The 25,211-nt window shown below is 42.2% G+C and overlaps 1 protein-coding gene across 7 annotated transcripts in view; it reads left to right on the top strand.

The window, feature by feature from the left end:
* The window catches only part of SNCAIP (synuclein alpha interacting protein), a 261,734-nt gene that overhangs the window by 167,835 nt on the left and 68,688 nt on the right, over positions 1–25,211 (top strand). For 6 of the 7 annotated variants that reach the window (XM_061422961.1, XM_061422963.1, XM_061422964.1 and 3 more), the window contains one exon: positions 13,229–13,331. In XM_061422961.1, the coding sequence (XP_061278945.1) occupies positions 13,275–13,331 (57 nt within the window). In that variant the 5' untranslated portion in view covers positions 13,229–13,274. Of the gene's footprint in view, positions 1–13,228; positions 13,332–25,211 lie in introns of those variants that run through there. The other variant, XM_061422966.1, reaches the window with a different exon arrangement.

Raw genomic sequence — 25,211 nt, 5'->3', positions numbered from 1 at the left:
TTCTGAACTTGGATTTAATAAAAATAAGCACATTATAATTTAAAATACATGACCAGGATTTTATTTTTTACAGTTAGCCAGTGTAATCATTTGGACTGCTTCAGATTCAATAAATAATAATTTTATATATCTTATGATGCATATATGTTGTATAAGCATTGAATTTTAAGTTAATTTTTACTCGATTCTTGCATTTCATTTTCCTTCTTTATGAATAGACTTAACTTTATGAATAAACATAACTGCATTATGGTTCTAGTGACTGGATGCCCCTAAGTTGGGGTTCTTGCTCTGAAAAGGTTCCTTCTGAAATTTTAAACCTGGATCTCATTAACAGGAGAAACGTAGAACATCTTTGTTGCTGTGAAGTGCTATGGAGAAAGGAATTTTTAAAGTAACCAAGGCCCAAATTTTGTAGGGTTCGGTAGGCCGATGTCTTGTCCCTTGCATAGCACTGAGAATTAAAATACACACACACACAGACTGAAGACCTTCTGAGGTTTCTGGGTGGTCTTCATGGGAAATGTTTAGTTGAGTCCACTGAGGAAGTTTAATCAGAAGGGCACTATGCATGGATCCTATATAATGAAGTTAACATCTGTGGAGATGGGGGATGTGGGGAAGAGGTCACCATCTTTAATTAAGTGCAGATGTAGCTGGGGCTGGGACCAGCCATTGATCTTAGGTAGTAGCTCTCAAATGTGGTTCTGGGACCAACAGGATCGGTATCATCTGGGAACTTGTTAGACATGTAAATTCTCAGGCCCCAGCCCAGAGCTACAGTTTGGGCAATTGGACCCAGCAACTTGTTTTTAATAAGCCTTCTGGTTGATTCTCATGCAGGCTGAACTTTGAGAACCACTGGCCTAGAGTTACTCAGAAGTTTAATCCTCACAATGAGAAGTGTGAGAAGGAAGCCAAGATGATGGACATCTGATGTAGTCTTTAGTGCTCCTGTACACATTGCTGTTATGTCTATTGCTCTCTAAAACGGGAATCAGGATTGTCATCTGTGTTGCATACATTCTCAATAACAATTGCCAAACAAATCCACTGTAAAAATCAAGCAATCTTTGCAGAATCAAGAGGAAAGCATGACCACTTCAGGTGTGCCAAAAATCTGGAACTTGGATTTGGAGAGTTTCCGGTGCATAACTGAGTAATGGATCTAGTTCCATAGTTTCTTTCCAGGAGTCAGTGTAAGACATGGCTGGCGGACACCCAGGCTGAACTTCCCAGTGCTGGAAATGTTTCCTTTTCCTCCTCAGACATTTTCTTTTGGTTTGGGCCTCATTAGGTCATAGTTTTGTCCTTGTGGAATTGATGTTTTCATGTACAACAGAGAGTAAATCATATTCTCACTGAATGAACCACATTCCAGTTCACTTTTAAAAATTATGTTCACTCTAACTCTCTGACTCTCTTTCGCTCTCCTCCTCTCCCTTAACCTCCACATTTCATCTACATTCCTGGTAGGATCAGGATGATAGATGAAATAGGGTAGAAGTTCGACAAAGGTTGTCATGGTGGCAACCTTGCAGAGGGCTCAGAGTTGGTCAGGACCATCCTGAGGTCTTGGTTTGGGCCTCACAGAATCTCTGACTTAGAAGGTCATCTGTCCCTTCTTTCAATGCAAGATTCTTATCTTTCTGCCTCAGAGAATCCCTCCAAACCTCTGAATGAATAGTTTCTTGCTAGGGTGGTTGTGATCTTATCAAGGAGCCCGTTCCATTCATGCCCTTTCCAAACACCATTAGTAAGAAGTATTTACTGAGACTGGAATCCCTGAAACTTCTTAAAGAAGTTTCTTCCCCTTGAAGGCAAGTCCTCCACTTACCTGATGGCTTTCTAGGCTCTTAGAGAGAGAGGAGTGCTTTTCTCTTCTCCCCGTTAGACATTTCTTTAGCCATGCCATGTGAGGCAGAGCTTGCCAGCCACTGGCTGTCATGACTTCCTCACTCTGTCTTGGTATATTCCAGTTTGCCTGTGGCCTTCTTAAGTAGTGGCAGCCAGCACTGAACACAATATATATTCTCTTGTATTTACATATGTTTATATTTTTTCTACATTCTTTTATCTTCTCTTGTGTAGGTACTGTGAGCATGGATTCTTCTCTTCCTCTTCCAAAAAGAATTTTAAATATTAAATTCACTTTAAATCTGCCCCCCGCCACACACACACACGCACACACACAAATACAAATTTAAAAGCACCATTGTGTTAGGGCTTAAAAATGAAGGTCCTTTCAGGCTCTAAAATTCTGCTATAAGTTAGTTCATTCTCAGTGTCAGATTTTAAAAATAATGAAATACCCCCAAATCATTTGTAAGAATTTTAAACTATAGGCTAGGGCTCAAAACTACAATAAGACCATATTTTAAATCAAATATACTTCATTTTCTTTTTAAAAAACTACAAAGAAACACAGCCTATACAGTGGTGTTTTGCTTGCCTTTCCAATAAGACATAAGGAAAGATGGTCATAATCAAATTTTCTTTGAAGATGAACTGGAGGTATTAAACCAACTGGCTATGGAATATAATGCTTTATAGGCCAGTTCAGGGATACCTGTGGATAGGTATGTTAGGTACACAAAGGTCTATATACTTTCCTTTAAAGATGATCATGCCTACCATTCTCTTTAGACTCTACTGGAGAGAGGAAAGAGCCAGTTCTTGCATACCCAAAGCAGTACAGCTCAGGACTGAGGATGCCTGTGGAATTCTGGCCTACATGGTTCAGAGACACAGTAATGTTTTAGGACAGTCTAAGATGCAAATCACTGCCAGTGGTGACTGCAGCCATGAAATTAAAAGACGCTTACTCCTTGGAAGGAAAGTTATGACCAACCTAGACAGCATATTAAAAAGCAGAGACATTAGTTGCCAACAAAGGTCCATCTAGTCAAGGCTACGGTTTTTCCAGTAGTCATGTATGGATGTGAGAGTTGGACTATAAAGAAGGCTGAGTGCTGAAGAATTGATGCTTTTAAACTGTAGTGTTGGAGGAGACTCTTTGAGAGTCCCTTGGACTGCAAGGAGATCCAACCAGTCCATCGTAAAGGAAATCAGTCCTGAATATTCACTGGAAGGACTGATGTTGAAGCTGAAAGTCCAGTACTTTGGCCTCCTAATGCAAAGAACTGATTCATTTGAAAAGACCCTGATGCTGGGAAAGATTGAAGGCGGGAGGAGAAGGGGACGACAGAGGATAAGATGGTTGGATGGCATCACCGACTCAATGGACATGAGTTTGAGTAAACTCTGGCAGTTGGTGATGGACAGGGAGGCCTGGTATGCTGCAGTCCATGGGGTCTCAAAGAGTCAGACACAACTGAGCAACTGAACTGAACTGAACTGAAGATGCAAATCGGAAGAGATGTGAGCTTGATCCCAGGAAGTGGTTTGTCTGAGCTTGCTTGGTCCCTATCTATGTAGGAGTACATCACCTTGGCTGAAACATTCCTGAGTTTTACCATCTTTAAAATTGGAAGGATATGATTGCAAATTGTGATATACACCCTCTCTATCCCTCATGGACTTGTAATAAAGTCAGATAAAATATATTGAAGATTAAAAAAAAAACATATTGAAGGTGTTTTGAAAAAGTAAAATGTCTGATGCAAGTGAAGTGTTATTGGGTTGGCCAAAAAGTTTGTTCCAGTTTTTCTGTACAGTCTTGCAGCTAACCCCATACTTTACCCCTGCAGTTTGGGTAAGCTGAAATAAGGGAGAAAAAGCGAACTTACCACCAGAAGCCCTGGCTGCATGTGAGGCAGCCACAGCACCTCTCTGAACCTTGGTTTCCTCTGTTCCATGAAGCAGATTGTAAAGATATTTGTCTCCTATGACTTTGGTGAACTGTGAGTGAGAGAGTATATGTAAGAGCACCCAGACCTACTCCTGGTACAAAGTTTGGCTTCATAAATCCTTGTGGTTGTTCAAACTGGAAATGCAGCTCCCCTTTCCTGGAGCTGGAGCGGGCTCAATACATTACATTAAAACCTCCTGTTTGATAGCAAATACTTGCTTGTACTTTCTCCAGACATGCCAGAGAATTTGTTACTCCAGCACATGCTCTGTTTATACTCTGACTTTGGAAATATTCTCCTGCCCACTGTGCTTATCGACCCACCCCAGCTATCACCCTTCAAGACCCATTTTTTGAAGCAAAAACAGCAGCAAGTGTTAAATCTGTGTTACTCACCTTTCTGGAAATCCTGCTTCAGGATTCTTCTCACCTCCAGCCTCCACCCGTACAGCAGCTCTACCCAGAATGCTTCCTCCTGGCCCATCGACTCACTCACCATTTGTGCCCTCACTTTCTTCAGCTGTCAGCTTAGACCTCAGCTCTACTGCACACACTTCCCTCATCTACAAGATCTCAGTTAGGTGACTCAGGCTCCTGTGTATTTTTTAAACACCAAAAACATTTTGTATTGGGGTGTAGCCAATTAACAATGTTGTGGTAGTTTCAGGTGAACAGTGAAGGGACTCAGCCATACGTATACATGTATCCATTCTCTCCCAAAACCCCTTTCGCATCCAGGCTGGCACGTAACATTGAGCAGAGTTCCCTGTGCTATGCAGTAGGTCCTTGTTGGTTATCCATTTTAAATATAGCAGTGTGTACATGACCTTCACAAAGTCCTTATCGATCCCTTCCCCGCACCCTTCCGGTAACCGTGAGTTTGTTTTCTAAGTCTGTGAGTCTTTCTGTTTCGTTTAAGTATGTTCATTTGTATCATTTCTGTTTAGATTCCAGATATAAGGGGTGTCATGTGATATTTCTCCTTCTCTGTCTGACTTACTTCACTCAGTATGACTCTCTAGTTCTACCTATGTTGCTGCAAATGACCACAGTATATGGTAATGGCCCTTTTTTCTGCACTGTTCCCCCCCATACTGGCCTGGAGAGTAGTGTTGGTCTAACCTAACGTGTTCTCTCAGGAACATGCCGTAAATGAAGACAAGGATGAGATCTACACAGCTTGTGCTTCCCTCTCCTTTCTCCCCATGTGTACTTCTTGGCTCTCCTTCAGTTACCTCTTTCCAGTAGAAATTTCTTGCCTCTATCATCTTTCTGCTTCAATACTAGGCATTCAGTGACTGCCATGCCTCTGGCCACTGTTGAATCAAAGGGTGAGAGAAACTGAATCCAACATTTGGAATGAGTTGCCTCCTTGCCAGCCAATCTACTGAGCCAACTGGGGACGACATTTCATATATTCTACATTTTTCCACCCAAGCCTTCCAGTATGCAGTTTGTGATTTTTTTTGAACTCTTGTTATATGAAGGAAAGAAAGTTCAATATCTATGCCTAGGCTTTTAAAGTGAAAATGTATCCCAGTACAAATTTGGCTGTGTGTGTCAGGGTGTAGGCAAGTGCGGTGTTTTCCCAAGTTATTGGTGAATTAAAGACTAAAGAAAGAAGCTGTAATGCAAATCAACCAAGGTTACCTCATCACCAAATGTACCCTGCTCATTTATTTTGACAAGCCCAACTTAACTTTTAATTACCAGGCCTCCTAGTACACTGGTAAAATGTAGCAATAGTGACTTTGGCATAAGAGGAGAAATCTGTGTAACATGAGCCTTCAGAATGAGTCCATGCTGACTCCTTGTAAAATGGAGTGAGGCAATTCATTTTAAGAAGAATTTCAGTAGAGCAGTTTATGTGATCTGTGACTATAGTCGCAAATCAGTGAGCCTTTTATGAGCCAAGCACACCAGAATGTGTACATTAAATGAGGGTAGTTCCTCAAAGAAATTTTGTCGGCCACTCTAAGCCATTCATTACCCAACAGATTTTGTAAGTCTTCATTTGGAACTATTTTCAGAGTCAGTTTTCAAGTCACTATAAAAAAAAAAAAAATTGAAAATGTCACTCGAAAGTCCTAATACTGGAGAGGGTAGGCTATTTTTTAAATTGATGCCTACTTTTTATTATTCCGTTGGACTCTTAGTTACTTGGAGCTCTTTCCTAAATTGAGTCTTCCCTTGAAGGAAGCAGTCGGGCCGTCACTGAGGTCACCCATGAGAAGGTGACATGGCGTTGATAGACCTATTAGGGCCAGAGCCCCTGCTGTACATTTTAATAGGCACTGGAGGGACTTCTGTTCTTGGCAGTTTATCAAAACTCTGTGAAAGTAGGGAAAATCCTACAGATGTGCACAGTTGATGCTCATTACTGTGCTTCTTTAGTCTCTTCCCCTCTAACTGGCATCAGTTTGGAGTTTGGGTAAAGTTTCTCTGGTGCCTTGGACACATCAAGAGAAAGGGTGCATTATGTCACCAGTAGCTTCTACCTGGCACGTGGGTCCCAGCCACCCAGTCCTGTGTCCTCACATCCTAATATTGGTTTTCCTTCCCTCTCTGTAATTTTTCCCACCCAGAGCAGTAGACTTAAGCCATTGGAAAATGTTTCCTTTCCCTTTCTCTGCTTTCCCACTCCTGCCCACTCTCCACCTTCACCTCTCCACCCTGCCCTAAAAAGAAAGCTGAAACACACGACATGCGTGCCTCAGTGCATAACAGATTAAAACTCGCCCATGTCAGTGAAGAGAGAAGCCCAACTGACCTGGAAATGGAAGGATTTCAACCAGTCCACAGTATCTGAGAGTAGACAGGTCTTGTAAGAGATGTGCTTGAAGGTAAGGAAGTGGGCAAAAGAGGAGAGAAGGAACCTGGGATTGCAGCTTGTAGGCTCAGGGCTGATGGGGTAAGGGTGCCGTGCAAATTTATAAATGACTGGGCTCTGAGATCCCAGAGGGGTCCAGGGCCAACTATGATGTATAGCAATAAAAATCTCATGTAAAGGCTTTTCAGCTGGACTGCCCTTTCTGGGGAAGCTGAAAAATATTTTCCACTGAGGTGTCTGTCGACCCACTCTCGTCGGCCTGGAGCTGCTTGGCCCTCTTGGGTCCAAGCTGCCAGGCTGGCCACGCAGAGGATGGTCTTGGTCTCTTTTCTGGACTTGCCCTTGGCATAACTTCTGCCCTTCCCCCCAGTCACAGTAGTGAAGTGACATCGTGTAACTGCACAACGCCAGTGACCACAAGGCAAAGACGTCTTCTTCCTCTGGTTGTAAAATGAAGGAAATGTAATCCCCACCTCCTAACATTTTATTGTGTTGGTGAAGCTTTCCTTTCTTTAATACTAAGAGATGACATGGAGGCTGTGGAAAAGCACATATTGTAACATGCTGGTAGTTTATTTGTGAGAAATTGTGTTTTACTGCTGTTGTGGTATGAGAATTCAAAACAATCGTAGAATACAGTTTCAACCTTAGAATACAAATGAAGGAAATATCGTTTGTTGGGAGGCACCAATAAGAAAAGCAGGGAGGATGGCACTTAAGGTTTAATCCTGGATTCCTCTGAAGGGTCAAAGGCTGAAATGCCACCAAGGCCAGGCAGGATGTGTGGATGAGCAGAACTGATGGGGGTTGAGGGGGGAAGCTGAGGAACACATGTCCCCTAGACAGGGCAGCGGCAGCTCAGCTCCAGCCGATTATTTATTGTGGGGAACACAGACCTGTGCTGCCAGAGCTTCAGATATTTTTTAAGTGAAGCCAGAAATCTAGAGTTTTATGTGAAATCACCAAAGGTCTATAAGCTGGCAACAGAGTCTATTTTTTAGAAACACTGCTGGGGCCAAGCACATCACATCTGTGGGCCAGACTTGGCTCATGGGCCTCGGGTGTACCCTCTGTGGCTGTTCATCCCATCAGAGCCTGTGGGGCTGTCAGAACAGGGGGGCTCGCTGGCTTCCGCTGTGGCTGGTGGAATGGTGCCCAAAGAGCACAAGGAGGAAAGCACATCCCCAGCCCAGCTCAGTTTCCTTATTGTGTTGGATTAGTTGCAACGGCTGCTCTAAACCTGACTCTGTTCCCATCACATCCCTAATTCCTCAGAAGGGAGTGCTTGAGGGGCCTGTGTGCTCCATGGAAGGGCAGATGGGGAAGGAAGAGACGATGTAATGACCACTGGGGCAACTGTGGGCTCACCCTCAGCTGAAAGATGGACTTGATGCTGGGAATGTGACCCAGATTTGGTGAACCACAGGGATTTCTCTACCTTATAAATGAGGATGTATTAATTCCAGAGTGGCCCCTTGAAAGAAAGAAGCATTGACACTAGACAGAAGGAATTGTGTTGTAGATGGCATTAGGTGTGTTAAAGGAGATGGCTACATGTGTAGGTCCATTGGGAAGCAAAGAAGAATACTGTATGCCTTGGACCACTTAATCTGAGGTGGGACCATTCAACCTACTGAGATAAATATGGCCTTCATGTAATGGGCTGGAACTGTTGTAACACTTATGTTCTGGTCTGTTAGAATAAAGAATCTCACTGTCAACCTCCAAGGCCAAATATAAAGATTTTCCCATTGTCATGATTTATATTATCCACTAGATATGTTCCGTTAGAATGTTTATGCTCAAATGCAAATTCTTCTTCACAATGTCAATAACACCTCAAAGATTCAATGACTGTTAACTTTAGTTAAGATGTGATCATTTGCATTTTGCATTTAGTTTTGTGTATCCATGTTTTGAAAGATCCACTTGTTCCCCAGCTTTGACGCACGCTTTTCCACTTCATCTCATGTTTCCATGCCTCTGGTGATACTGTTTGTCTGTACCCCATCCTAACACCCAGAATCATCTTTGTGTTCACCAAAGCCTTGGGAATAGAGTCTATAAATCAACAGTTCATTGTGGAGTACAGATTTAGTGAAAAGAAATTGAATTGAAAGAAGATCTGTTAGTTGACAAGCTGGAATCCCAAGTCTGGATTGTCTCAGAATCCACCAGAATGGAAGGGAAAGTTATTTTGAGTAATTTGCAAGTATGAGTATGCATGTTTTTCTCTGAAAAGCTTTTTGAGGCTTAAAGGAAAAGTGATACATTTTTGTACCAAGCAATTTGCTTACAAACCAATTTTTAGATTTCTATAAATAATAAAATTGAATTTAGGCATCAAATACACATTGATTTTCTTTTTATTTTATACCTTCTGTGATTTCAAAAGAATTTTTAATATATATTCTAAATGGATAATTACATTTGTACATGGTAATAGCATCCTAATCCTTTCTTAGATCAACTCTGTGTCCACTATAAATTAAATATATATAAAAATGGTGTATTCATGTGGGAAGGGAAGAAAAGGAAAATTGAGTCCAGTGATGGATTTGAGGTATGGAACGAAGAGTGATTTTCTCTCTTTTGCTGCAACTATGCTATTTTTGTAGATTTTTTTTTTTAACCTCAAAATGAGAAATCAGTGCCTTCAGAGTCAGAGTTTTCCTTTAAAAACTAGGTATGTTTACAATCTCAATCTTTTACTGATAAGTTCATTCTAATCAGCCTAGATTTATTTTCACTTTCCAATAATGTATTCCTTACTGTTTGGCAAGTTACCCCTTCATTAGAGATCTGAAAGAGGAGAAAATAAATTATTTAAGACTCTCAAGTCTGAGTGCATAAGACAGTTTTTGTAATAAGCAAAACAACTTACAGGAAATGGAATCTTTTTCAGCATCTCAGAGTTTCCTCTGCAGAAGAGAACTGCCCAGCAAGGCACCGGCAGGAGATTTTTATTTCTATTCCTGACATCTGTGGGTGCCACTGCCACCGCCGATGGTGGTGATGATGAGTAATGGGGAAATGAACTGGGAGGTGCTGTGTCTTCCTTGACAGATTTAAAGAGCTGCCGCGGGCTACCCAGAGGCAAGTCCTGCCCGAGGACGCTCTGGCGTCTGTGTCAGGTCCGTCTGGCTCTGGCAGGCAGAGCTGTTAGAGGCAGGGGGTGATGCAGTAACTCTGTGGTTTAAATCTGTGTTTAGATCCTTTTTTTTTGAGGGGTGAACTGGAGGTTGCCCTACAAATTCTGAAATATTCATTACTGTTGGTTAGTTAGTGTCTGCCTTGAGTTCAGTTCAGTTCAGTCGCTCAGTCGTGTCCAACTCTTTGCGGCCCCAAGAATCGCAGCACCCCAGGCCTCCCTGTCCATCACCAACTCCCGGAGTTCACTGAGACTCAGATCCATCGAGTCAGTGATGCCATCCAGCCATCTCATCCTCTGTCATCCCCTTCTCCTCCTGCCCCCAATCCCTCCCAGCATCAGAGTCTTTTCCAATGAGTCAACTCTTCACATGAGGTGGCCAAAGTACTGGAGTTTCAGCTTCAGCGTCATTCCTTCCAAAGAAATCCCAGGGCTGATCTCCTTCAGAATGGACTGGTTGGATCTCCTTGCAGTCCAAGGGACTCTCAAGAGTCTTCTCCAACACCACAGTTCAAAAGCACCAATTCTTCGGCGCTCAGCCTTCTTCACAGTCCAACTCTCACATCCGTACATGACCACAGGAAAAACCATAGCCTTGACTAGACAGACCTTTGTTGGCAAAGTAATGTCTCTGCTTTTGAATATGCTATCTAGGTTGGTCAGAACTTTCCTTCCAAGGAGTAAGCATCTTTTAATCTCATGGCTGCAGTCACCATCTGCAGTGATTTTGGAGCCCCCAAAAATAAAGTCTGACACTGTTTCCCCACCCATTTCCCATGAAGTGATGGGACCGGATGCCATGATCTTCGTTTTCTGAATGTTGAGCTTTAAGCCAACTTTTTCACTCTCCTCTTTCACTTTGATCAAGAGGCTTTTTAGTTCCTCTTCACTTTCTGCCATAAGGGTGGTGTCATTTGCGTATCTGAGGTTATTGATACTTCTCCCGGCAATCTTGATTCCAGCTTGTGTTTCTCATGATGTACTCTGCATAGAAGTTAAATAAACAGGGTGACAATATACAGCCTTGACGTACTCCCTTTCCTATTTGGAACCAGTCTGTTGTTCCATGTCCAGTTCTAACTGTTGCTTCCTGACCTGCATACAGATTTCTCAAGAGGTAGGTCAGGTGGTCTGGTATTTCCCATCTCTTTCAGAATTTTCCACAGTTTATTGTGATCCACACAGTCAAAGGCTTTGGCATAGTCAATAAAGCAGAAATAGATGCTTTTCTGGAACTCTCTTGCTTTTTCCATGATCCAGCGGATGTTGGCAATTTGATCTCTGGTTCCTCTGCCATTTCTAAAACCAGCTTGAACATCTGGAAGTTCACGGGTCATGTATTGCTCAAGCCTGGCTTGGAGAATTTTGAGCATTACTTTACTAGCGTGTGAGATGAGTGCAATTCTGCAGTTTCAGCATTCTTTGGCATTGCCTTTCTTTGGGATTGGAATGAAAACTGACCTTTTCCAGTCCTGTGGCCACTGCTGAGTTTCCCAAATTTGCTGGCATATTGAGTGCGGCACTTTCACAGCATCATCTTTCAGGATTTGAAATAGCTCAACTGGAATTCCATCACCTCCACTAGCTTTGTTTGTAGTGATGCTTTCTAAGGCCCACTTGACTTCACATTCCAGGATGTCTGGCTCTAGGTCAGTGACACACCATCATGATTATCTTGGTCGTGAAGATCTTTTTGTACAGTTCTTCTGTGTATTCTTGCCATCTCTTCTTAATATCTTCTGCTTCTGTTAGGTCCATACCATTTCTGTCCTTTATCGAGCCCATCTTTGCATGAAATGTTCCCTTGGTATCTCTAATTTTCTTGAAGAGATCTCTAGTCTTTCCCATTCTGTTGTTTTCCTCTATTTCTTTGCATTGATAGCTGAAGAAGGCTTTCTTATCTCTTCTTGCTATTCTTTGGAACTCTGCATTCAGATGCTTGTATCTTTCCTTTTCTCCTTTGCTTTTCGCTTCTCTTCTTTTCAAAGCTATTTGTAAGGCCTCCCCAGACAGCCATTTTGCTTTTTTGCATTTCTTTTCCATGGGGAAAGAAGATCAAGACATGGTCTTGATCCCTGTCTCCTGTACAATGTCACGAACCTCAGTCCATAGTTCATCAGGCACTCTATCTATTAGATCTAGTCCCTTAAATCTATTTCTCACTTCCACTGTATAATCATAAGGGATTTGATTTAGGTCATACCTAAATGGTCTAGTGGTTTTCCCTACTTTCTTCAATTTAAGTCTGAATTTGGTAATAAGGAGTTCATGATCTGAGCCACAGTCAGCTCCTGGTCTTGCTTTTGTTGACTGTATAGAGCTTCTCCATCTTTGGCTGCAAAGAATATAATCAATCTGATTTCGGTGTTGACCATCTGGTGATGTCCATGTGTAGAGTCTTCTCTTGTGTTGTTGGAAGAGGGTGTTTGCTATGACCAGTGCATTTTCTTGGCAAAACTCTTATTAGTCTTTGCCCTGCTTCATTCCGTATTCCAAGGCCAAATTTGCCTGTTACTCCAGGTGTTTCTTGACTTCCTACTTTTGCATTCCAGTCCCCTATAGTGAAAAGGACATCTTTTTTGGGTGTTAGTTCTAAAAGGTCTTGTAGGTCTTCATAGAACCATTCAACTTCAGCTCCTTCAGCATTACTGGTTGGGGCATAGACTTGGATTACTGTGATATTGAATGGTTTGCCTTGGAAATGAACAGAGATCATTCTGTCGTTTTTGAGATTGCATCCAAGTACTGCATTTCGGACTCTTTTGTTGACCATGATGGCTACTCCATTTCTTCTGAGGGGTTCCTACCTGCAGTAGTAGATAGAATGGTCATCTGAGTTAAATTCACCCATTCCAGTCTATTTTAGTTCGCTGATTCCTAGAATGTCGACATTCACTCTTGCCATCTCTTGCTTGACCACTTCCAATTTGCCTTGATTCATGGACCTGACATTCCAGTATCTCTGCCTTGTCCTCGTGTTATTACCATGGAGAGGCTGAATTCATTACTCCATGCCCAGGATCCAAGGATACGCCCACATAAACATTTGAATAGGGTTGTCCTCAGATTTTGAGCTTTGCTCCCCATCCTCAAAGTCCATACATTCCCCCATGGTGTAGTATTGGAAGTGGGCTGGATCTGCCTTAATCACAGGGGAAGAGTCTGACCTGAGTTACTATTCTGGCAAAGGCAAACAGGCACAAATGAAATACAGTGAAGGACCCATGGCTACCTGCTAGGGACCCTCCTGGGGAGCCTGGAGGAGCTGTGCTTATAGAGAGCCAGGCTGGGGACATTGGAAGCAAGCGGGAAAGTGTGCTCAAAGGCAGCCCTCGTACCAGTTAACTTTTCTCATTTTGTTTGTCTAAATAAAATGATTTCTGGTTATGAAGCAGCTAACCTTTTTGCTTTTCTCTTGTGCTTCGTTATTGTCCAGGACTTTATAAGTAGCTGACGTTACTCAAAATGTGCAAAGAAGAATAATGGAAGCCCCTGAATACCTTGATTTGGATGAAATTGACTTCAGTGATGACATCTCTGTAAGTATTGCTCCTTGCAGGCAGTGCTTTCAAGAAATTCTGCCTTAATCTATATGGGTTCCTTTCTCTGTTGTAGTCTGTACATTCTAAGCCCTTCCTACCACATTTAGAAATTGACAACAGAAATCCTGCTGTGGCAGACAAAGTGTGGTTTGGGGGCCTTCCTGACCAGGAAGTAAATGAATCCCATTTCGTTTTGTGTGAGCTTGGATGAGAAAGCATGTAACCTCGCTGGACTTCCCCTTCCTAATCTGTTTCTTTCTTGTCACAATTATTCATTAGGTAAATGTAATTAACCCGATTGGTGTAGATGCCCATAATGTACATAATTAGTCCCTTTCATATACCTGGCTGTGCCACAGCCTGCATGGACTAACATTCACAAGGACACAGACTGAAGGATGGCCAAGTTATTAGTCTTTGAACAATATCTTTCAGTCACTGGAGCTTTCAAAACATGGGTTGGACACTTGTTGGGAATATCGAGGAAGAGTCATGTATTGCTAAGGACAGGACAGGCTGACCTCTGAGGCCCTGATTCATCCTGTACTCCTGTGGACTGATGAACTTCTTAGTGTCCTCTGCACTCACGAACTCCCTGCTGCTTCCAGTCTGACTCTTGGCTGCTGTGAGTGGATGGTCTGCCTGCTTGCTCAGAGCTTCCTGTGACTCACCCTGGGCCACATGGTCTATTCTGCCAGTGGCCGGACAGCAATGTTAGACTCTCACACCCTCACCTGGTTGGGCTGACTCTCAGAGTATGTGACGAGAAGGTGGCTTTTCTGAACAAGTTAAGTGCCTTTTCGTCTCAGGGCCAACACGGACCTACTTTCTGACCTTACTTTCCATTGATGTCTTGGTTTTTGGTCACCAGTGGCAACTGTCTCAAAAACATAGGCTTTCACATGCCTCTGGCAGCAGTGTTATTCTTCTACTTTACTCCTTCCCTTAAGTGAAATATGCATACTCTATGTAAGAATTGGATTCCTGGGGTGCGTTTGATGAATCACCCATTTTATTCAGCCGTGGGTGAATCTGCCTACCTTTTCCTATATGTGAATTCAGCCTTTCCCTCTTTGAGCTTTCGGAAAATTATTAGTCCTCATTAAGATGGATGTGAAGTGAGTGGTATCCCTCTCCCTTTTTAAATCACTGTGCATACATGCTCAATCACTTAGTTGTGCCCAACTCTTTGCAACCCCATCGACTATGGCCTACCAGGCTTCTCTGACCATGGGATTTCCCGGGCAAGAATACTGGAGTGGGCTGCTATTTCCTCCTCCAGGGGATCTTCCTGCCTCAGGGATGGAACCCACGTCTCCTGTGGAGTCTTTACCACTGAGCCACCTGGGAAGCCCCATAATTAATGTGGATCACAGCCTGGTTCTTTTAAAACCACTCCCCTCCAGGTATCTTGAGTTGAGTGGAGAAAAGCAAGGAAAGTGAACGATGATGTGGGTGGTGGGGGTAATGTAGAAAGTGTTTCAGAAAGGGACACATGTTACGATTCTCAGTTCAGGGTGGCGCATAGGCTTTGAAGGCACCAGCGTGGGCTGCAGCCTCGTCCTGACCTTTGCTGGCTGTAGCACTGTAACTTTGCCTTGCTGAGATACCCACCTCATTTTTAAGATTGTTTGGAGGATTCAGTGAAATAGTAATATACGGAAAGCACTTATCTTGGCACACAGTAAGTTGCTCTTAAAAATGGTAGCTTTTGTTATTATTTCAATGAATGCTGCAATAATATTTATATGACCAATGGTGAAGAAAGAACTCCAGGGAAAAGACCAGGCATCATGTCAAGACTTTTAAAAAAAATACAATAGAGCAGTTGTGTTTATAGAAGAGTCATCTGGCAGCAGCCCATAATTTTGATGAATTAGGAATCTCCACTTGAAAGATAATAAAATATGTTAAGCAATAACTGAAGCTGTTTAGCAAATTAGGATTCAGAATTATGCAATAGTTGAGCTTCTATAGCCTGACCACTCTGAAACATAAGTAAAGATCTCCATCTGTGACTGTGTAACTGCACTCAAACTCACCCCCTTTAGATATATTCCTATTGTTTGGATCTTTAACCTGCATTTAAACTGAAACCAGAAGGGAAAAAATGAAATTGCATAGACTTGATAAACTAATGATAATGGTTAACATTGAGCACTTCCCAGGGGATATGCATTATCTTGTTTAATACTCACAATAATTCTCTGAAGAAGGGAAAATTATTATTTTTTTTTTATAGATGAGGAAACTGAGGTGTGAGTTGTTTAACTTGCCCAACGTCATCCACTGAATTAGGAGCACTGTCTTTGGAATATCTGCCTTTAGCCCCAGTACTTGGGGCAACTTTACCCTTCCCCCAGTGGACATTTAACAATACCTGGAGACGTTTTTGATTGTCATAACAGGAGGTATAACCAGCATTTGGTGGGCAGAGACTAGGGATGGATTTAAACATCCTGCAATGCCTAGGAAAATACCCTACCGGAAAGAGTTATCTAGCCTAAGATGCTGGCAGTGCTGAGGATGAACAGTCCTGGTCTATTTCAGTCCACTTAAAACTAAAGAAACTCTAACTGGCATCCTCTGAGACATGGTAGATTATTTTATAGTTGTTCCATCTCATCCAGGTTTAAGACCTTAAACATGTCAGAATGTATTAGCCTATATAATGTCTTCGTGGGAAAAGAAATGGACATAGCCTCTAAAATATTGAAATGATTGTTCTCAGTCTATTTAGGTAACCTAGGGGCAATAAATTTACATCTGCTTTAAGGGCTAAGTGGATATAATTCAAATGCTAACATTAGGGGAAAAAATCCCCACAAAGATGTGTTCAACTTGCTAATTCACTGGTATAACAAAAAAATGTGTGTGCATGCATACTCTCTCAGTCATGTCCAACTCTGCGACCCCATAGGCTGTAGCCCACCAGACCCCTCTGTCCATGGAATTTTCCAAGCAAGAATAATGGAGTGGGTTGCCATTTCCTCTTCCAGAGAATCTTCACAACCCAGGGATCAAACCTACATCTCTTGTGCCTCTTGCATTGACAGGCAAATTCTTTATCATTGCACCGGGAAGCCCAACAAGAAATGTTGTCTCCCATAAACCTGCCTGTGTTGTTGAAATTCTGTAAACAACCTTTTCTGACAGCCTTTATGCTTCTTTCCTGGTTTAGTGGCAGGAAGGGGGAAGGGAAATGCATAATACATTTGAAAAAGATGTTTACAGAAGAGATGCCCAAGTTTAAAACTCCTCTTCTTACTCTCCAACCGTAGCCCTTTTACGTATTATAGGGTTTCTGTTTCATGATTTTCCCCCCTGGTCATGAGCCTAGTTCTTGTTTTAATTAAAACACAAGCTGTATATTGGTACAGAAAAGCAAAGCTTTTTTGCCTTTGCCTAATGAGACAAAACACAGAAGGCAATCAAATTATTTTGAAGTTTCCCAGACTCAAAAATAATGCTCATCTTTTGCAAAATGCAGAGTTTAAACTATACATTCTTGTAACTCTGCCATCTGAAAGGGCAGAACATTGTGCAGTGACTGAGGGTCTATGAGGGCGAGATGACGACACACACAGACACAGGGGTTTAAAGCTGGACTTTTCTGTTGCTGCAGATGGTTTACAGAGTTCCTTCTGTATTCCTATGGAAGCCAGCTCTCTCTGTCTTACAAAGGGAAAATGCCCTGGAATATTATTTTACTATAGAGTTCTTAGTAGCCGTGATGTATATTTTATGAAGAGAGGCCAATTTGCTGTCCTCAAAAATAAGATTATACACAGGACTGAACAAAGTAGAGGCCAAACCATGGATCCACTGCAGTGCTCCACTCGTGAGCCATCAAATGTTGGCTGCGCCACGCACCGCAACTCTTTAAATCATTGGTCCTGGTTAATCCTCATATCAGCTCTGCAAGGCAGGCCCTATTTTTAATCCCCTGTTTGGCAGATGAAATAATGAGGCTTAGAGAGATAGTCTGACTTTCACAGGGTTACAGATAGATAAGTAGGAGGGTCAGGATTTCAAAACAGAACTGTTTGTGTTACTTTTTCTCTTTTGAGCAATTTGGTTTAATAAAATCTCCTCTGGACCAGTCATCTTACCCATCACTATCCCTAGCTGTCACTGAAGCGATTGTAGAGTGCTTATCAAAAGTAAAGGAGTTGATATACAGTATAAATAAATATTAATAAAATAAAAGAAGCTAGGAGAACTTAAGCAACCCTCCTAATTTAATTGTTCCTCAGTTTTTCCATCTGTTAAGTCATAATAATCCATCTCTACCTATTGCCCTGTATTTTATGGAGAAGATATGAAATGTATATTTATGTCCATACATAAACTCACACTTCTATTCATATGCAGACACAAGTGCATATATATGTATATGCATATATTTATACAAATACCTACATGTACATACAAACATGTATGCTGCTGCTGCCAAGTCGCTTCAGTCGTGTCCGACTCTGTGTGACCCCATGGACTGCAGCCTACCAGGCTTCTCCGTCCATGGGATTCTCCAGGCAAGAACACTGGAGTTGCCATTTCCTTCTCCAACATGTATACAAACATGTAAATAGACACACACAGGCATGTGTGCACACGCACATAAATAGAACTAAGTACAATGCTTTATTCCTCAGCACAGGAATTTTTCTTGCTTTTCTGTATCACCATGACTGCAGCTTTGGTGAAAGTTGACATTTTTGGCAATCACATAGCATACGTTTTGTGCAAATCAGATGAGATCAAGGTCAATAAGTGTCCTTTCACTTTATTATCCCTTTTGACCCAAGCCCTTGCCGCCCAGGGTAATAGTACAGACTTAGGTGGATTCATTTTCCTAAAGTGCTTAAGGGGCTTCCCCAGTGGCTCAGGGGTAAAGAATCCATCTGCAGTGCAGGAACCACAGAAGATATGGGTTTGGGTCAGGAAGATCCCCTGGAGGAGGGCATGGCAACTGACTCCAGTAGTATTGTCTGAAGAATCCCATGGACAGAGGAGCCTGGTGAGCTATTAAGAGTTGGTCGCAAAGAGTAGGACACGACTGAAGCGACTGAGCAAGCTAGCAAAGTGCTTAAACCACTGGTAGAAAAATAAATTCTTATGGCAAATAAATCTCACTCTGAATGAGTTTTCACATTTCCGTCCCACAGACTGGGCATCACTTACACTAAAATACCAGCCCCCCTTCCCCCTTCATGCGTACATCACCTTTTGCTCAACTCATCCCACTGACACTTTCCAGATTTCTTTACATTCTGACCAAGAAGTGCTTCAGGGTAGTGGGAGACCTTGAGAAAGGGCCCGAAGGGCTTATCACATGGACCCAGGCACTGAGTCGGGGTGGATAAAGAGTACAGCTTTTGTTCCAGTTTTAGGTGTGAAAAAAATCTTAGAAAGATACTCAAGGTACAGAGAACCTTGCTTGTCCCTCCTCTCTAGCACGGCTCTAAAACCCTGTTATCTTTCTTTGGTGCTTCCTAGAAGGTTACTAAGACGTTTAGGGGCCTCAGATCGCCTCCATCTCTTCGCTGTCCCTGCCCTTTCGAGCCATCACCCTGCTCTTATTTCCGTTCAAACTTCTCTAAAGTGCTTCTCAGTAGGATTTGTTTCATCAGCTCTTCGGAATGCCCCAACTTTGGCAGTGTTCTTTTTGTAGTGTCCTGTATCCAAGTCTCAATTACCTCTCATTGGTCCCTTCTCCAGCTCACCATATTATATATGTCTTACCATTTTCTTAATACCTGCCAGGAAAGGAATTAAAAAAATCTAATCCAGGCAAAATTTAATTTCAAATTTATGTCCCATAACTAGTGTTAGAGTGCAGGCCTAGAACCCAAGTCCCCAGACGCCAAACTTGGACCTGACTGACATCCCTACCTGAGAAGGTAGAGAGCAATCTTATAGATATGGAGTGATTTCCTAGCAGAATGAATAATTGGTTGATTTACTGTTTTGCCCTTCTCTTACTCTGGAAATAGTTTTCATCTTGCCCAAGTCATGACACTTATTAAGTTGACTATGTGGATTATTTATACAAACCGTTTACCATTTATGAACAAGTACATGTTATACCAGTCTACTCAACAGGCATATATTAAACATTTACAGTGCACCAGGCATGGTTCTAGACTTGAGGTGAATGACACAGATGTATCCTATGTTCTCACAGAGTTTACCCTGTGATTAACAGTTGAGCATATTATGAAATGTCAGGTTAACTTAAATATTAGGTCACAATTAATTATAGTATCAAACGCCATTCTTGAAGTCAGTCTTTATATTTTGGTAGTGATTGATTATTGACTCACAATTAAAAGTACACAATCATTGAAGTCAAATAAGGCTTGTAGTTGGTCATCTGCTCTACTGTAAGATAACTTGCTTTCTAAATCTTTCATAGTTTGTAATTTTTGCCTCAATAGTTACCATTATTTTAGCTTCATTTCTAAGTGCTCATTTTTTATACTTTTTAATTAAATAATAATGATAACTAACAATTTTTGAACACATGCTATGCATCAGACACCATTCCTGATATTTTTCATTATTACCTCATAATCTTCACAGCCACATTCTGATGTAGATACCATTAGTACCTATTTTACAGAAACTTGTAATATGCAGAGATTGAGTAACTAAGATTAATTAGCTGGAAAATGGTGAAGTCAGGCTATAACATGTGCAGTCTAGCTATAGAATCCAAGTATGTAACTACTGAATTGAAAAATGAAAAAAAACCTCAGCCCCTTGGTCGCCTATAGCCACACTCATTCACCCACGTCCTTTCCCATCCACAACCACTCCCTGCAGTAGAAGAGGATCATTCAATTCTGTGGTCTCATCGTCCCTTCACCAATGTGGATTTTCATCTTTTGTCTGACTGTACATATTAACGTTACAATAGAGTCATTCCTGGTGTACTTCTAATATGGTCAGAGAGAATTACTGAGTTTTCCCAAATACCAACAGCAAGCAGTGTTTTAGCATGGAAGAATTTGACACATCAATTTTTTAAATACCTCTTGGAACATAGGATAAAAACAAGGAGTAAGAGCAAAAATCAAATGCATTTAAAATAGGATAATTTATAATAATTTTCTTTAATAGAGTCTGAATGGTGGAAAGAATTATATATTTAAAACAGACTGAGATATATATGACTTCCCAGGTGGCTCAATGGTAAAGAATCCTCCTGCAATGCAGAACATGCAGGAAATGCAGGTTCAATCCCTGGATCAGGAAGATCCCCTGGAGAAGGCAGTGGCGACCCACTCCAGTATTCTTGCCTGGGAAATCCCATGGACAGAGGAGCCTGGTGGGCTACATCCATGGGATCACAAAGAGTCGGACGTGACTGAGCATGCACACACGGGATTTGTTTAGTCACCGAATCATGTCCAACCCTATGTCTTTGTGACCCTATGGACTGTGGCACACCAGGCTTCTCTGTCCTACACTATCTCCCAGAGTTTGTTCAAACTCATGTCCATTGAGTCAGTGATGACATCTAACCATCTTATCCTCTGTTGCCCCCTTCTCTTCCTGCCTTCAATCTTTCCCAGCATTAGGGTCTTTCCCAGTGAGTCAGCGCTTCACATTAGGTGGCCAAAGTTTGGGCACTTCAGCTTCAGCATCTGTCCTTCCAATGAATATTCAGGGATTATTTCCTTTAGGATTACCTGGTTTGATCTCCGTGCTGTCCATGGGACTCTGAAGAGTCTTCTCCAGCACTACAATTCAAAAGCATCAGTTCTTCGGCACCCAGTCTTCTTTATGGTCTAACTTTTATATCCGTACATGACTACTGGAAAAACCATAGGTTTGACTATACGGAACTTTGTCAGCAAAGTGATGTCTCTGCTTTCTAATAGGCTATTTAGGTTTGTCATAGCTTTTCTTCTAAGGAGGAAGCACCTTTTAATTTCATGGTACAGTCACTGTCCATAGTGATTTTAGAGCCCAAGAAAAGAAAATCTGTCACCATATCCACTTTTTCCCCATCTATTTATCATAAAGTAATGGGACCAGATGCCATGATCTTAGTTTTTGAATGCTGTGTTTTAAACCAACTTTTTCACTCTCCTCTTTCACCCTCATCAAGAAAGTCTATAGTTCCTCTTGACTTTCTGCCATTAGAGTGGTATCATCTGCCTATCTGAGGTTTTTGAAATTTTTCCCCGCAATCTCAATTCCAGCTTCTGATTCATCCAGCCCAGCATTTCGCATGATGTACTCTGCTTAGGTTGGTTCAATCAGTCTGTTGTGCCCGACTCTTTGTGACCCCACGGACTGTACATGCATGGTGACAATATTCAGCTTTGATGTACTCCGTTCCCAATTTTAAACTAAACCGTTCCATGTCTAGTTCTAACTGTTACTTCTTGACCTGCATACAGGCTTCTTTGGAGGCAGGTAAGGTGATCTGGTATTCCCATCTCTTTAGGAATTTCCATGCATGGGATATATATATGAATATGTAGATGACCAGTGTCTATACTATGTAGAGCTAATGGTTGAAACTGTGGGAATCAGTAAGGTCACCTGAGAAGCATGGAATATGAAAAGGGAAGAATGTCCCAAGAAAGGAACTGTGCAGAAGTGTGTCCTGTGAGGAAGGAGGAAAAAGAAGCTTGTCCAAAGAAGACAGGAAAGAAGTTTTCAAAGATATTCCTTCAAAGAGGAAACTTAGGGAGATAGAAAGAGGGGGAGTGATGATTTAAAGAATGTAAAGGACCACTTACAATGGTCAAGCGTGGGAAATAGGTGATTAGAAAGAGCAATGTCTGAAAAGTGCCCCTGGATTTTCCAGTTAAAACTCACTGGTGGCCACAATAAGAGCAATGCCTGTGGGTGAGGGCACAAATACCACAGTGCTGTGGCTGGAGGAGTGAATGCAGAACTGAGGAAGTGGAGACAGGAACCAAGGCAATTCTTTAAAAAACGATGGCTGTGAACACCTGAGCAGGAAACTCCACCCATGACCAGCTGAGGAGGCAGTGTGTCTTGAGGCGGTGGGGGTGCTTGTTTAATTCTGTAGGATCAGAGGAGAGAGCTGATGTTGAGAGTGTGGCTGAGAGAAGGAGAGAGCATGAGTCCAAGGAGATGGGAGAGAATGAGTTCTGAGCCGTAACAGCAGGCTAGTGTGATGAAGGTGTGGAGTGTGAGCACCACATCCCCAGAGAAGGGAAAACAGAGCACGATCTGTTAGGGAGGGCGTGAAGTCAGGATGCTGCTGCCTTGAGTTGGGCCATTGGAGAGGAGGTCACAGTTTTAGGAAAATACTGCACTTCTGAAAGTCTCTGTTCAGCTGTGTGCCTTTGCTTTCCCTACCAGCTTTGTACACATTTTTGTCATTTTTAGTGTGTGACTGTGTAGATGCCTGCTTGCATTTTGGAAAGCTACGTGAGAAACCACGAATTTCAGGATAGTTGTTTGGATGACTGGCCTAATTATTTCTTTTGGAAACTCAATGTGGCCTTAATTGCTTAAAAGTCTCTAGCTTGAAAAAGTGTTAGGATTTTAGTTCTTTCATTTTCTGTGGCTCATGACCATTTGAGTAATGTCTGCTCATTCACCCAACTGGCTCCAGTTCTCAGGAGCAAGGGCCAAAGCTTTCAGCCCTGAATAGTATGTAGGGTGGTCAGAGGTCCCCAAAGCCCAGTGTAGAAGTCACAGCCTGTAATTATGAATCCCATGCACGTTCAAACTGTTTTGCATGGCAGAGTGACAACATTGGGATGTGTAGGATCATCTTAACATCATAGCAACTCTGTGTAGTTTGTGAAGCTGAGTTTCAGTGTCTGTTCTTGGGCATGGGTTCTCTTGGAAGGAAAGACCAAAGAAGTGAAATAAAGTGCTGAGACAGGCTGGGCTGTCCTTCCTTTCCTTTCCAGTCCCAGCCTGGCCACCCCTCTTCCTGGCTCATCAGTTCTCAAGTCTTGATCTCCTGAACTGCGAATTATGAGAGGCACAAAGATGAGGAGGGAAGAGCTGTGGTACACACAAGGAAGATGAATTAGAGAGAAGAGACCAGAACATTTCACATCATTTTATAGCTTGCAGATTCACTTACATAATCTCATCTGATTATCTGTGTTTTCTGAATAAAGAAACTGAGCTTCAGAGATTAGAAATGATTTCTCTGCCCAGAACTACAGAGTTAATAAATGTCAGAAGTAGGACTTGAATCCAGAGCTTCTGGCTCCAAATCCATTGTCTCTGTACAAAAGGCTAAGGCATCAGCTGCCATTCATGCTGTGAATATATTAGAAGTGTTTATTCTTTTAAATATGTCCTGATTACATTGCTAGACTGGTAGGTATGGCATTTTCTAACATGATTAGTGCTATATAAATATTACTGAATACTACCAGTGGCTCAGAGGATAAAGAATCTGCCTGCAATGCAGAGACCTGGATTCCATCCCTGGGTCGGGAAGATTTGATCCCTGGTCCTTCTCCAGGGAAGATGCCCTGGAGAAGGAAATGGCAGCACACTCCAGTATTCTTGCCTGGAAAATCCCATGGACAGAAGAGCCTGATGAGTTTGAGTCCATGGGGTTGCAAAGAGTTAGACACAACTGAGCGACTAACGTGCACATGGTTTCTTAAGATTAGTGCTATATAAATTAGCACTACCATTATTAGTATTAGTATTGCCACCAGTATCATGAGCTTCCTAGGAAAATTTCATTTTACTCAGTTCAGTAAGTACCTAGTATCTGGTAAATAAAATATTGTCCATACCCTCAGGAAGCAGAGAAAGACATTATGTAAAGGTATAGATGAAATGTCACATGATGGATTCTGTACTGAACATATGGCCAAGATAAAGAAAGAAAGAACAGTGGTTCTTGAGCTTTACTAGGCATCAGAATCACCTGAATGGTTTGTAAAAACACAGATTGCTGCTGTCGTTCAGCAGCTCGGTTGTGTCCCACTCTTTACGACTCTATGGGCTGCAGCATGCCAGGCTTCCCTGTTCTCTGCTACCTTCTGGAGTTTGCTCAATCTCATGTTCATTGAGTTGATGATGCCACCCAGCCATCTTATCCTCTGTCGCCCCCTTGTCTTCCTGCTGTCAGTCTTTCCTGGATTGCTGGGCCCTGCCTTAAAGTTTCTGGGGTGGGGCCCAGGAATGTGAATTCCTAACAAGTTCGTAAATGGTGTTAATGCCATTGGTCTGGCCACCACACTTTGAAAGGTGAGGTAAGTTCCACTTGGGAGGATCAGAGAAGATATTATGAGGGATCCACAAGAAACTTAGTATTATTGCAACCAGAAGAGGACAATGGTGAGAGATGAGTCCAAGCTCATGGAAGGCTGCCCATGCCATGCTAAGGCCTGTTGATCATTCTTCTAGGGGCAGGGCAGAGCCACTGAAGATTTGAAACTGAGAAGCACCCTAGTCAAACTTACATTTTAGAAAGCTAAGTAATTTTAGAGCAAGTACAGAAGCATGGAAGGAATTCCCACTCACAACCTAAATATGAAAGGACTTGCTTGACCGTCTATAAGGATTAATCATATGTGTGTATAGCTTAGCATTTCAGACCATGAATAAGTTGTTGTGTGCCATCCATATATACTAAAGACATCATCCTTTCCCTCAGGCACATGTGGGAGCCAACACAGCACAGGGGAATGACAGAGCACACGACAAGGTTTTCTTTTCAAGGGCAGAAAAGCGTCCCTTTCTGACTTACTTCACTTAGCCTGGTAGTCCCTGAAAAGTGAAGTGAAGTCAAGTGGAAGTTGTTCAGTCATGTCCAACTCTTTGTGACCCCATGGGCTATAAAGTCTATGGAATTCTCCAGGCCAGAATACTGGAGTGAGTTGCCATTCCCTTCTCCAGGGGATC

This window comes from Bos javanicus, chromosome 7 (genome assembly GCF_032452875.1).
Source record: "Bos javanicus breed banteng chromosome 7, ARS-OSU_banteng_1.0, whole genome shotgun sequence".
In the NCBI taxonomy this organism is placed as follows: Eukaryota; Metazoa; Chordata; class Mammalia; order Artiodactyla; family Bovidae; genus Bos; species Bos javanicus.
The sequence above is the reverse complement of the archived record's forward strand: the minus strand, read 5'-3'. Positions and strand labels throughout refer to the sequence as shown.